Here is a 13,468-nt window from a genome sequence, read left to right on the forward strand (position 1 = left end):
AAGAGCGCCTCTGACCACAACTTCCCCCATCTCTGGGATCCCCAAATGGCTCGCTATTTCTGATGTTTTTTATCCATTATTTGACATTTACACCAGTATTTTTATTTTGACTTCTTTGCACGTTGCTTTTTATGCTTCCATCATGAGTGTGCTATCAAGTCTGTGTGTGTAAGAACTGCCCCACACAGTACGCAGAAAGTACCTCCCTGCGCATGGATGAGGGAGGGAGAGTACAGGAGGACATTCTTGGAGTGTCCTTTCCGCAAGATCCAGATCCCCAAAGACTGCCCCACAGGCCAGAGATGGGGCTGCTCAGGTGAAGAAAGCCCCCCCCCACGTGCTGCAGCCTCGGGGCCTTTTCGACAAATCTCCGTCTCTGAAAACTGACTCTCAGAGTGCAGGGACCAAGTGGCTTTCCAGTACTCTACTGAGCCCGAGGCTTTCTTTTTTTTTTTCTTCAAAATTTTTTTTCTTTATTTATTTTTCTGAAGCTGGAAACGGGGAGAGACAGTCAGACAGACTCCCGCATGCGCCCGACCGGGATCCACCCGGCACGCCCACCAGGGGTGACGCTCTGCCCACCAAGGGGCAATGCTCTGCCCCTCTGGGGCGTCACTATGCCGCGACCAGAGCCACTCTAGCGCCTGGGGCAGAGGCCAAGGAGCCATCCCCAGCGCCCGGGCCATCTTTGCTCCAATGGAGCCTTGGCTGCGGGAGGGGAAGAGAGAGACAGAGAGGAAGGGGGGGTGGGGTGGAGAAGCAAATGGGCCCTTCTCCTATGTGCCCTGGCCGGGAATCGAACCCGGGTCCCCCGCATGCCAGGCCGACGCTCTACCGCTGAGCGAACCGGTCAGGGCCCCCGAGGCTTTCTTAAGCAGCCAGTGGATGACCGCCCTAACAAGAGAAGGGGGGCAGTTCCAGCTGTGTTCTCTATGCTTTCATTCTACACCAGGTACAGAAGTAATGCAGCTTCAGGTTGATTTAATTATGATTAAATTATTTTTTTAAAGTTCTAATTGGCTTCTACCCTTGCCTAAGGGTCAACAACAACAAAATAATAACGCCGGCCTTAACCAGGAGATGAGGACCTGGAAAGCATGTTCAATAGTCAGGAATGTTGTTAGCCACCGCAAAGTGGGAGGGGTGGGAAGTGCGGGCAGGGCTATTATGCCGCCCTCCCTCCGCCAGGCCTCTGCGAAACTGCTCGGAAGTCGCCTCCTTTCTGCACAGATCCCGAGGGTGAACTACTCAAGGCACCAGAAAGCCCTCGCCAGGCAGAAGTGCTCCCAAGTGCAGCGGCCGGATGGAGCCGGGCTTGGGAACTTCCAGTGTTTATCTACCCGGATACCTGCGCCTCTTTTGTCAGGGCTACACAGGATCCCGATTCCTGGACAGAATAACCAATCCGCCTGGGAGGGGACCGGCTCTTCTGTTTCCTGAGGTCCAACCGTGCCACCAGGCCGGTCCGAGGGTTCCGTGAAGGTAGCGGCTACAGAGTTCCTATTCAATTGTGAACCTTCCCCGGAGACAAGCGAAGTTAGGGTGTCCTGCGCGCACGGCGGAGGAGGAGAGACCCGTGGGACAGCGTCCAGTCCTGGCTTCTGTTGGCAGCTTCTCCAGACCACCCGCGACCCCGCCATCCTGGTGCAGCCCTGCTCCAGCTGCCCCCGGGGTGGGGCTGAGGGCATCTCTCCAAGCCTGCCTTGCGTGCGGACACGCGGCTGCGCTCCGGGATTCCCTGCCCAAGGACAACGCATTGCCCCGGGGACGCGAAGGAGAGGTGGGAGGGACTGGAGCTCCGAGAGGAGCTGGACTCCCGAGGGTCCTACTGGTTTCTCTCCACTGGAAAAGAGGGCTCCAAGCAGAGGCACGTAAGTGGGGCTGCGGCACAAGGAGGGACCAGGGCAGAGAAATCTAGACTTCTCTCTGAGGCCCCTTCCACGCCCCCGCCCGCCCAATCCTTGCCGAGCACCGCGGCCGCGCGAGCGTCCCCCGCAGAAGGTACGGAGATTCGGGGCGCCGCGCGCCATGAAAGCAAGCAGCTAACCTCTCCATGGCCGCTGCCGGCGTCTCCCTCTCCCTGGGACCCGAGGCCTGCAGCAGCAGCCCAAGCCCCAGCGCCTCCCTGCTGGGCCGAGAATCACCCTTGTCCGTCTTCACGGTGCTGGTGGTGACGCTGGCGGTGCTGCTAATTGCGGCCACTTTTCTGTAGAACCTGTTGGTTCTGGTCACCGTCCTGCACGTCCCCGCCTTTCACCGTATGCCGCATAACTTGGTGGCTTCGACGGCCATGTCGGACGTGCTAGTGGCAGCGCTGGTGATGCCGCTAAGCCTGGAGAGCGAGCTGTCGGATGGGCGACGTTGGCAGCTGGGCTGGAGCCTGTGCCACGTGTGGGTCTCCTTCGATGTGCTGTGCTGCACCGCCAGCATCTGGAACGTGGCGGCCATCGCCCTGGACCGCTACTGGACGATTGCGCGCCACCTACAGTACACGCTGCGCACCCGCCGCCGCGCTGCCGGCGGCCGCGCTCAGGATCGCGCTCACCTGGGCGCTGTCGGCACTCATCGCCCTGGCGCCCCTGCTCTTTGGCTGGGGCGAGTCCTACGACGCTGGGCTCCCGCGCTGCCAGGTGAGTCAGGAACCCTCCTACGCCGTCTTCTCAACCTGCGGTGCCTTCTACCTACCGCTTGGAGTGGTGCTGTTTGTCTACTGGAAGATCTACAAGGACGCCAAGTTTCGCTTTGGCGGCCGCCGCAGAGCTGTGCTGCCTCTGCCGCTACCCGCCGCGGTTCAGGTGAGGGGCGGGCTGCACAGTGGGGGTTGGGCCAAGAGTCGCTGAGGAAAGAGGAAGCTTGACGAAAGGGACAGTTGGTGGGGAACAGCGCGCATAAAGATTGGCTACCAGCACACTTAATTTGCCATTTGTTCGCATGAAGTGTACACGGAGCGGGGTTCATCATCTGCACCCGGTGGGCACGTGCCTCGTGAAGGGGCTTCAGCACCTGCACGCCAGAGCTGTTGCTGGCACCGCCGAACCATGCGGCAGAAGGGGGCTTGCAAAGGCGGCCCTCCCAAGTGCCTGGGTGTGAACCCGTGTCATCCAGATGCGCCCTTTACTGCTTTTCCCTTGGAGAGAGCGATTGTGTCTAATCTTGCTGCCGCCAAATCCCTGATACCGGCTGGACTAACCGCACTGCTGGGGGCTGGGAATTCGACTCGCAGATGAGTGAATTCTTGTGACCGTTCACCCCTTATTCTCTGTCCCCACCAAATCTTAGTCGATCTCCTGCAACCCCGAGACTATACAACTCCGTTGGCCAGCTTCCTGCCAAGGTGAGGATAAAAGCTAATGTAGGCCTTACTTCCTTCACCATCCCAACCTCAGTGCTCTCCTCTGGGGACTTTGGCACCAACTAGTACACGGCGTTCAAATCCCAGCTGGGGACACTGGGCAGTTGCTTCCTCTCTATGGGCCTTGTTTCCTCATCTTGACACAAAATTCCTAGTCCTAGCCCCCCCCCCCCCCCCCCGCCCACTCCATGGGTGCTGCATGGGTGAATGTCTGGGCCAGGGGTTGTGCTAGGCACCTAGCCCACATCCCCCGTTCACCTCCATGACAGCCTTCAGGTGAGGGGAGCGGACTCTGGTCACCTAGCTTCACAGAGAGGGAAATAAGTCTGTGGAGCTGGGCGCAAGCCCTGGTGCCCTTGTTCTTAACTGCCTTCCTCCCTTTTAATACACAATATTACTTGACATTGTGGGGACAGCCACTCACTTCCTGAAGAACGTCCAGACCAGGGGTCCCCAAACTACGGCCCGCGGGCCACATGCGGCCCCCTGAGGCCATTTATCTGGCCCCCACCGCACTTCCGGAAGGGGCACCTCTTTCATTGGTGGTCAGTGAGAGGAGCATAGTTCTCATTGAAATACTGGTCAGTTTGTTGATTTAAATTTACTTGTTCTTTAAATATTGATTTGTTCCTGTTTTGTTTTTTTATTTTAAAATAAGATATGTGCAGTGTGCATAGGGATTTGCTCATAGTTTTTTTTTTTATAGTCTGGCCCTCCAACGGTCTGAGGGACAGTGAACTGGCCCCCTGTGTAAAAAGTTTGGGGACCCCTGCTCCAGACCTTATTTTAAACTCTACGTTCAGGAACCTTTTCACCTAACATTTTTTGGTGGTTTATGGTCAAATACGACTTGAGTGAGGCTGCAGGGAAGGTGGTGGCCAAGACCAGAGTAGCCTCATATCACTGTATTCACCCAGGGTTAGGTTTTTTTTTTTTGTGTTTTTTTTTTAAACCTACTTTTTTTTTAATTATTTTTAATTTTATTTATTCATTTTTAGAGAGGAGAGAGACAGAGGAGAGAGAGACAGAGAGAGAGAAGGGGGGAGGAGCAGGAAGCATCAACTCCCATATGTGCCTTGACCAGGCAAGCCCAGGGTTTCGAACCAGCGACCTCAGCATTTCCAGGTCGATGCTTTATCCACTGCGCCACCACAGGTCAGGCCAGGTTAGGTTTTTTAATTCCACATTTCCTGTTCCAGGTGAAGGAGGCCCCTCCGGAAGTTGAGATGGTGTTCACAGTGCGTCGCCTAACCGTGGCCTCTCAGGCCAGTGGTGGCTTGTGGCGGGAGCAGAGGGGGTGGCCCTGATGGTGGGCATGCTCACAGGCGTGTTTGTGCTGTGCTGGACCCCCTTCTTCCTGACGGAGCTCATCAGCCCTCTCTGTGCCTGCAGCCTACCCCCCATTGGAAAAGCATGTTTCTGTGGCTAGGCTATTCTAATTCTTTCTTCAACACCCTGATTTACACAGCATTTAACAAGAACTACAACAATGCCTTCAAAAGCCTCTTCACCAAGCAGAGATGAACTCGGTACCTGGAGAGATGTGTGTGGGGCTGTGGGGAGGGAACTTGTGTCTCCTGGAGCGTCCCCCACGGCTGAGAGCATCGCACTGGGCCTGGGCTGTAAGAGTAGCTGGGCCAGAGGCAGCTGAGAAAGCTCAAAGCGTGGCACGTGTGCAGTTCAGCCATTCCTCGTAAGTGGCAGACACTGCTAATTGAACACGGCGCATTTCCCCACTGCCAGGTGCTGCTTCAGAATCCTTTCCAGGCAGCACTTTCGGCAGTTGCTGTTTAGAACTGACGGTATTTGCTTTTCCTTTGTCTAATACTATATTTCTCAAAGAGGGTCTCCTAGCACAGAGCTGCAGGGACTGTTCTGTGGCCCACTCAGAACACTGTCTCCTTTACAAGACAGCCTTTCCCCACTCTTTGTCTACTCCAGTCAACTCACCTTCCCTAGCTCCCAAGGCTGGACATCCAGTTTGCGAGATGAGGATCACCCTAAGTTCTGTTATTAAAAAAAGTGTTCCGTGAAACCCGTATCTACCAAATGAGACTTTCAAAGAAGAGGTCTGGTGCCTGACCAGGCGGTGGTGTAGTGGATACAGCGATGGACTGGGATGCGGAGGACCCAGGTTCGAGACCCCGAAGTCTCCAGCTTGAGCGAGGGCTCATCTGGTTTGAGCAAAAGAAGCCCACCAGCTTGAGCCCGGGGTCGCTGGCTCCAGCAAGGGGTTACTCGGTCTGCTGAAGGCCCGCGGTCAAGGCACGTATGAGAAAGCAATCAATGAACAACTAAGGTGTCGCAACACGCAATGAAAAACTAATGATTGATGCTTCTCATCTCTCTCCGTTCCTGTCTGTCCCTGTCTATCCCTCTCTGACTCATTCTCTGTCTCTGTAAAAAATAAATAAATAAATAAAATAAAATAAAAAAGAAGAGGTCTGGTAATGTATCTAAATTCTCTAGAGACCTTTTTTGTCAGTGAAAGGCTGCTGCATGCTTAGATTGCTCTTTAGACCAGTGGTTTCCAACCACCAGTCAGTGAAAGAGTTAACCATCCTGATGTTGTATGACGATTATAGTCTATATAATCACTGGGTGAAAACCACTGATTTAGACCAAACAAATGGCATTTCTGGGTGGGGTGGGGGTGAGACCCATGTAGTAGTGCTTTTTTTTTTTTTTTTTTTTGTACGTTTCTGAAGCTGGAAACGGGGAGAGACAGTCAGACAGACTCCCACATGCGCCCCCAACCAGGATCCACCCGGCATGCCCACCATGGGCGAAGCTCTGCCCACCAGGGGGCAATGCTCTGCCCCTCCGGGGCAGAGGCCAAGGAGCCATCCCCAGCGCCCGGGCCATCTTTGCTCCAATGGAGCCTCGGCTGCGGGAGGGGAAGAGAGAGACAGAGAGGAAGGAGGGGGGTGGTGAAGCAAATGGGCGCTTCTCCTATGTGCCCTGGCCGGGAATCGAACCTGGGTCCCCCGCACGCCAGGCTGACGCTCTACCGCTGAGCCAACCGGCCAGGGCCGTTAGCAGTGCTTTTTAAGGCTCCTCAGGTGACTCCAGTGTGCAGCCAGCGTCGAGGGCACTGGTCAGGCCTTCTCTCTGCTTCTGTACCACAAGGAGGGCAGCAGGGAGAAGTCCCATGGTTTCACCATAATGAATTGTGTGTATAATAAAAATAGTTTTGAAATATTCTTTTCTAGGTTTAGAATCACTCATATGTATATATATGCATGTAAACCTACCTACCTATTAAACACACACACACACACACACACACACACACACACACACACACACACACACATACACATCATAGAGATGGGGCAAGTGTCTGTTGTGGAACTCAGAAACAAATACCACCAGCAAAAACCATGGTGCATCTTGGCCTTCCTGGTTTGATTAACTATAAGTATGTATGTAAGAATCCAAGGGTTTGGACAAGGGGACACCTGGACTAAATCATCCTGGCCACAGTCTAGCTGATTTTGCAGGTGGGCTGAATGCCTACTAATTAGGCTTTCTTTTTTTAAGATGTGACTACTTTAATTTTATTTATTTATTTTTTACAGAGACAGAGAGTGAGTCAGAGAGAAGGATAGACAGGGACAGACAGGAACGGAGAGAGATGAGAAGCATCAATCATTAGTTTTTCATTGCGCGTTGCAACACCTTAGTTGTTCATTGATTGCTTTCTCATATGTGCCTTGACTACGGGCCTTCAGCAGACCGAGTAACCCCTTGCTGGAGCCAGCGACCTTGGGTTCAAGCTGGTGGGCTTCTGCTCAAACCAGATGAGCCCGCGCTCAAGCTGGCGACCTCGGGGTCTCGAACCTGGGTCCTCTGCATCCCAGTCTGACGCTCTATCCACTGCACCACTGCCTGGTCAGGCTAATTAGGCTTTTTAATTTACACAAGACAATCCTCTCCACCACTGGCTTGCCTTATGGCGATGGCTGAGGTAGGAGACATTCCTCCAGCTGACTGACAACCTGGAGGAAGGGGGCAGGCAGTTATGTAATTCTTAGACAAATGACCTTCTTAGTCATCCATCATAGTTGTGTCTCAAGGGCTATCTATAGCTCAAGCTTGGGCTAATGAGGATTTCCCCATCTTCGCTGAAAGACACCAGGGGGTGTTAATGATCTTCTCCCCTACACCTTCTTCCCTAAAACACACAATCAGGAATAAATTGTAAGAGGACTGTTTTTCGACCACTATGTGGAGCTGTTACACCAGGTACTGACCAGTGTCAGTGGGTTAGATACCCATGTGTATACCAGCATCTGGCAAGGCAAATAGGATTCCTATGACTAATATAGACCAGCTGTCACAAGTCCTTTCCTGGGTGGGACAGTGTCGGAGTTCTGCTGGGAAGGGCCACCCACAGCAAGCCCCATGCAGGACAGTGTGGCTTCTGGAGAATGTCAGCACCTCCCCCTTAGACTGTGGCTCAGAGGTGCCACCTCTACTTTTTGAACCCCAAACCAGAAGAACAGGGGCTGTGCTATGATCCTCAAGAGACAGAGGCCACCCTGCAGCAGCCTTCGCCTGTTCACAGGGCTTCACCCCCATCCCCTTCCCATCACCCCAACATGCTCCCGCAATCAGAGCTAGTGCTTTCTCTCCCTGAAGCTGCTCACCAGAAGAGGACAGCCCCCTTTCATGTCCCTGTTTCCTCTAAGACTCGGGAAAAGGAGAGTTTAACTACTTTTGACTCAAGGGCTTTATACTACTAAGAAAGGCAGATTTACTAAATGAGAATCTTCTGTCTTATTTCTATTTTCTAAAAAGTAAGCCAAATTAAAATTTTAAAACTTGATTTTTTGAGTAGATAATAAATGTACATGGTATAAAATTCAAAATATACAAAAGGTAAACAGTGAAAAGTACTTCCCACCCCTCTTCCCAGAGGTAACCAAGACCACCAGATTCCTGTGTATCCTCCCAGAAATATACTAGGCATAGGCACACAGGTGTGTTTGATATATATTTGTGTCTGTGACTACAGATACACCTACAGACACATATTTTTCTTCATCTCCTTCCTCTTTTTATATGCAAAAACTAGTGCACCATGACCCCTCCCCCCACTTAACCAGGCATCCTGGGGATCACTCCACGGCAGTACATAGAGTGGCTCTGTCCTAATATCCCACTGTGTGGATTCACTGTGATGTCTTCACCCAGTGCCCTATCACGGCGATAGAGTCCACCTTTTTGCTATTACAAACAACGCTGCAGTGAAAATCCTTGTACACAGGAAACATTCTTGGAAGCCTCACTGCTGGCTGGAGAGGTCTGTGCAGCTGCACTTCTGAGGGAGTCTCCACTGGCCCTGCAGAGGCGGTCAATTCATACTTCCGCCTGCACCACACCCAGTGCAGCTTCAGCCTCTTGGTCCTCTTGATTTCATGTGGCTGAGTCACTTCAACAGGTCAAGTTACCTTTAGATTCAGACATTCTTTGAGCCAGAACACACTCAATACCTAATCTGACATTGGTGTGCTCCCCTTCTTGCTCCCCCACCTACAAGGGGAGAAAAAAATCTGTAAAAGGTAAATTTGAAATCTCTGACACTTTTCATCCCAACCTTAAAGGTGAGAGGATAACAAATACACTCCATGAGTCTCTAAAGCTGCTCAATAAGTTGCCTATCTATTCTCAAGCTAAACATGAATTAGAACAGGGGTCTCAAACTCACGGCCCGCCGAACAATTTTGTGCAGCCCGCAGACTAATCCACGAAGTTCAAAATATTTTGGATAAAATTAAGTAAGCCTAGGGGCCTACTTGTATTTTTCATTTCTCTAGCATCCTAGCTAGATATTAGCTTAGTTAACAGCAGTTGTGATGCGAACTACAGTTTCTGGTCGTTTTGTGACACTGAGTAAACTGCATGTACGATTGTGCTTGTAGTACTGATTTTTTTTTGTTTTCAACTGCAGTGAGAAAAGTGTTGCGTAACAGTTGCCTTTTGTAGATGTAGTGCGGCCCGCCAAACGGCTGTGACCTTGCTCTGCGGCCCACATGCTGAGTTGAGTTTGAGACCCCTGAATTAGAAGGTTAAAATCTAAACTTTGCTAAAACAGAGGTGCAAAGTTGCAATTTGAAGAAGCTATTTTATCCAATGCAATGTCCCCATTGTGCAGGCAGCCAGATGCTGGGGAGACTGCAGGGAACAATGCAGGAGGTCCCTGACTGTGTGGCCCCGAGCCCCAGAAGGCAGGGCAGGCAGCAGCCCTCACAAGGACTACCTCTCACACAGTGCCAGCAAGTGCCTTCAGCCAGACAGCAGGGAGAGGCAGAGTGAGTCAGGCCTGCGAGATGACACTGAGTCGATTTGCACAAGTATTAGGCGGTCAGGCTCAGCCACTCACTGTCCACGACCTTGGAGAGCAGTCCAGGCGTGGTAACAGCAAGAGAATTGGCCATAGAGAGGTGTGAGCTTCGCTTGTTTGAGAAACTGATGTAGGCTGGCATAGAGAACACATAGAATTCTCATGTTGTCCACAGGCTGCAGACCAGCTACTAAACCCCTCCCAATGTTTACAGACATTTATTGTGAGGACAGACATGGTAACATTGCATTTTTAGCCTATCACCACGTGCTATACAAAGGAATGTTCTCAACTGGGGGATGCTGAAGATGCGTCACACAAGGCAGGGCACCTGGTGAGTGTCCAGCCCCATGGACAGACAGCATTACCTCATCCGACTGGACTCTCCACAGAACTGCTCTGTAATAAGATGTGCCTTTACCTTGAGGTCAGCTCTGGCCATAACCAAATCATAAAGCATGTATGTTCTTGAAGTGTACTTCCTCAGACCATGTTTCAAGCCAACTATCTACATCTCAGACTCAGCCAAAGTAACTGTCAGGACTTACTGCTAGTGCAAGAAGGTGGGCACGTCGGGGTGGGCACGGACTGCTCACCAACAGGCCAATCAACCAACAAACGAGACGGACAGATGCGCAGGCTGCTGGGTCCAAAAATGGTGGAGGCTGTAGTAACGTGGGGGTGGAGAGACTCTATGAAGACTTTTTAGCAACTTTTACTATTTAGTATCTAAGTTGGACAAGAGACTTCCTTTTGTCCCTTCACTTTAGCTTTGGAGCAATCACCAACCTGGGAATATATGGAAAAAAAGGAGATCTACAAAGACTTCTGAAAGTAGCAATCTAGTGGGTGAGTTCTGAAGCAGACATTTTAAGGAGAATTTGAGCAAACCTGGCAATGATACCTCATGGCCTATATCAGACAATGAAGATCTTAATTTTGATACCAAGAATGTCATGAAACCAAGCATAGCAAAGCTGACCACAATTCAGCAATCAAAGAAAAATACAGAAGCAAAAAATGCCATTGTGAGACCAGAAAATAGGTGACTCTCTGAGACCCCGCCCCACCTAACCTATGGGCCCACCCAAGTCTTTTCCAGTGGCTTTACCATTCAAATGGCCTCTCTTGCCTCATGCTTTAGACTTTCCTAAAATCTCTGAAACACGGAGCGTCCAGCCTCTCTGTGCCCTGTACCTCCTGCTAAGTGGTCCCAGGCCTGGCAGTAGTGGCAGCTGGCCCTGGTTCACAGCTTGGCTTCTCCTGAGAGCCTCAAAGCCCAGCACAAGCAGCAGCCCTCACATATCGCTCTGTAGCTCCTGCAAGGCAGGGCACTGAAGGTAGCTGATCCTGTATTTCCTGGGAGGCCCTGAGCCAGTGCCCCAGCTTCAGACCGCACTGGATTGCAATCCTACCACCTCCATGAGCAACACACTCAAGGGGCGGACCTGGAGAGCACACCAGAGCCCCACTGAAGCAAGTCCTGCTCCCTAGGGTTGACTCCTCCACTGCAGTTGCAGCAGGTCCTCATAGCCAACCTGCCTGGGGGGCAATACCTCCTAGTGATGCCAACAGAAACCCAGGTTCAACTATAGTGCACACAGCCCACATAGGAGTGCACCTGAAGCGTCCAGCTTCGGTGAGTGGGGAGGCTGCATACTGGGCCCTACAGGACACCTGCTCCAAAGGCCACTCTACCAAGCCCAGAGGACACAGCAGCTCTACTTAATACACAGAAACAAACACAGGGAAGCATCCCAAACGCAGAGACAAAGAAACATGTCCAAAGTGAAAAAACAGGAGAAATCTCCAGTAAAAGAACTAAATAAAATGGAGGCAAGCAAACTATGAGATAAAAGTTCAAAACAGGCCGTGGCCAGTTGGCTCAGTGGTAGAGCATCGGCCTGGCGTGCAGGAGTCCCAGGTTCGATTCCTGGCCAGGGCACACAGGAGAAGCCCATCTGCTTCTCCACCCCTCCCCCTCTCCTTCCTCTCTGTCTCTCTCTTCCCCTCCCACAGCCGAGGCTCCATTGGAGCAAAATGGCCCGGGCGTGGGAATGGCTCTGTGGCCTCTGCCTCGGGCACTGGGATGGCTCTGGATGCAACAGAGCGACACCCCAGATGGGCAGAGCATCACCCCCTGGTGGGCACACTGGGTGGATCCCGGTCGGGCGCATGCGGGAGTCTAACTCTAACTGCCTCCCCGTTTCCAGCTTCGGAAAAATGCAAAAAAAAAAAGTTCAAAACAGGCCCTGGCCGATTGGATTAGCAGTAGTGTCAGCCAGGAGTATGGAAGTCCTGGGTTCAATTTCTGGTCAGGGTATATACAGAAGCAATATCTGCCCCCCTATTTCTTTTTCTCTCTCTCTTCCCCTCCATCGCCATGGCTCAAATGGTTCAAGCAAAGTTGGCCCCGGGTGCTAAGGTTGGCTTCATGGCCTCGGTCTCAGGCACTAAAATAGCTTGGTTGTCAAGCAATGGAGCAGTGTCCCCAGATGAGCACAGCACTGCCTAGTAGGGGCCTTGCCAGGTGGACTGGGGTTGGGGTACATGCGGGAGTCTGTCTCTGCCTCCATTCCTGTCAGTTGATTAAAAAAAAAAAAAAAAAAGAGGCCCTGGCTGGTTGGCTCAGTGGTAGAGCGTCGGCCTGGCGTGTAGAAGTCCCGGGTTCGATTCCCGGCTAGGGCACACAGGAGAAGCACCCATTTGCTTCTCCACCCCTCCCCCTCTCCTTCATCTCTGTTTCTCTCTTCCCCTCCCGCAGCCGAGGCTCCATTGGAGCAAAGATGGCCCTGGCGCTGGGGATGGCTCCTTGGCCTCTGCCCCAGGCGCTAGAGTGGCTCTGGTGGCAGCTGAGCGACACCCCGGAGGGGCAGAGCATCAACCCCTGGTGGGCAGAGCGTCGCCCCCTGGTGGGCGTGCCGGGTGGATCCTGGTCGGGCGCATGCGGGAGTCTGTCTGACTGTCTCTCCCGGTTTCTAGCTTCAGAAAAATACAAAAAAAAAAAAAAAAGAGTTCAAAACAATGGTTATAAGGATGCTCAAGAAACTTAGTAGGAACACAGAAACCATAAAAAGGAATCAGTCAGAAGTGAAGAATACACTAACTGAAATGAAGAATAATTTATAGGGAATCAATAGTAGAACAGAGGAAGTTGAAAACTGAATTAGTGATTTGGAATATAAAAAAGCACAAAACACCCAATCAGAACAGCAAAAAGAAAAAAGAATTCAAAAGAATAAAGATAGTGTAAAGAACCCCTGGGACAACTTAAAGTATACCAACATTTGCATCATTGAGGTGCCAGAAGGAGAAGACAGAGAGCAAGAACTTGAAAACCTCTTTCAAAAAATAATGACAGAAAAGGTCTCTAACCTGGTGAAGAACATATAAGTCCAGGAAGTGCAGAGTCCCAAACAAAATGAACCTAAAGAGGCCCACACCAAGACACATCATAATTAAAATGTAAAAGGTTAAAAACAAAGAGAGAATCTTAAAACCAGCAAGATAAAAGCAGTTAGTTGCCTACAAGGGAGTTCCCATAAGACTGTCAGTGGAGCCTGACCAGGCGGTGACGCAGTGGATAGAGCGTTGGACTGGGATGAGGAAGGACCGAGGTTTGAGACCCTGAGGTCGCCAGCTTGAGCATGGATTCAGCTGGTTTGAGCAAAACTCACCAGCTTGGACCCAAGGTCACTGGCTCCAGCAAGGGGTTACTCGGTCTGCTGAAGGCCCATGGTCAAGGCACATATGAGAAAGCAATCAGT

At 51.6% G+C, this 13,468-nt stretch overlaps 1 protein-coding gene across 1 annotated transcript; it reads left to right on the top strand.

Moving 5' to 3' along the window:
- Positions 1 to 216: 216 nt before the first annotated feature.
- On the top strand, positions 217 to 5,710 carry LOC136306524 (5-hydroxytryptamine receptor 5B-like). Its single transcript, XM_066233044.1, is given in 8 exon segments — positions 217 to 316; positions 1,231 to 1,361; positions 1,698 to 1,871; positions 2,036 to 2,512; positions 2,514 to 2,795; positions 4,552 to 4,645; positions 4,648 to 4,752; positions 4,755 to 5,710. Coding segments are annotated over 8 exon segments (1,485 nt in total). The 3' UTR covers positions 4,877 to 5,710.
- Positions 5,711 to 13,468: the final 7,758 nt, after the last annotated feature.

The sequence above is a fragment of the Saccopteryx bilineata genome, chromosome 5 (genome assembly GCF_036850765.1).
Source record: "Saccopteryx bilineata isolate mSacBil1 chromosome 5, mSacBil1_pri_phased_curated, whole genome shotgun sequence".
Taxonomy (NCBI): Eukaryota; Metazoa; Chordata; class Mammalia; order Chiroptera; family Emballonuridae; genus Saccopteryx; species Saccopteryx bilineata.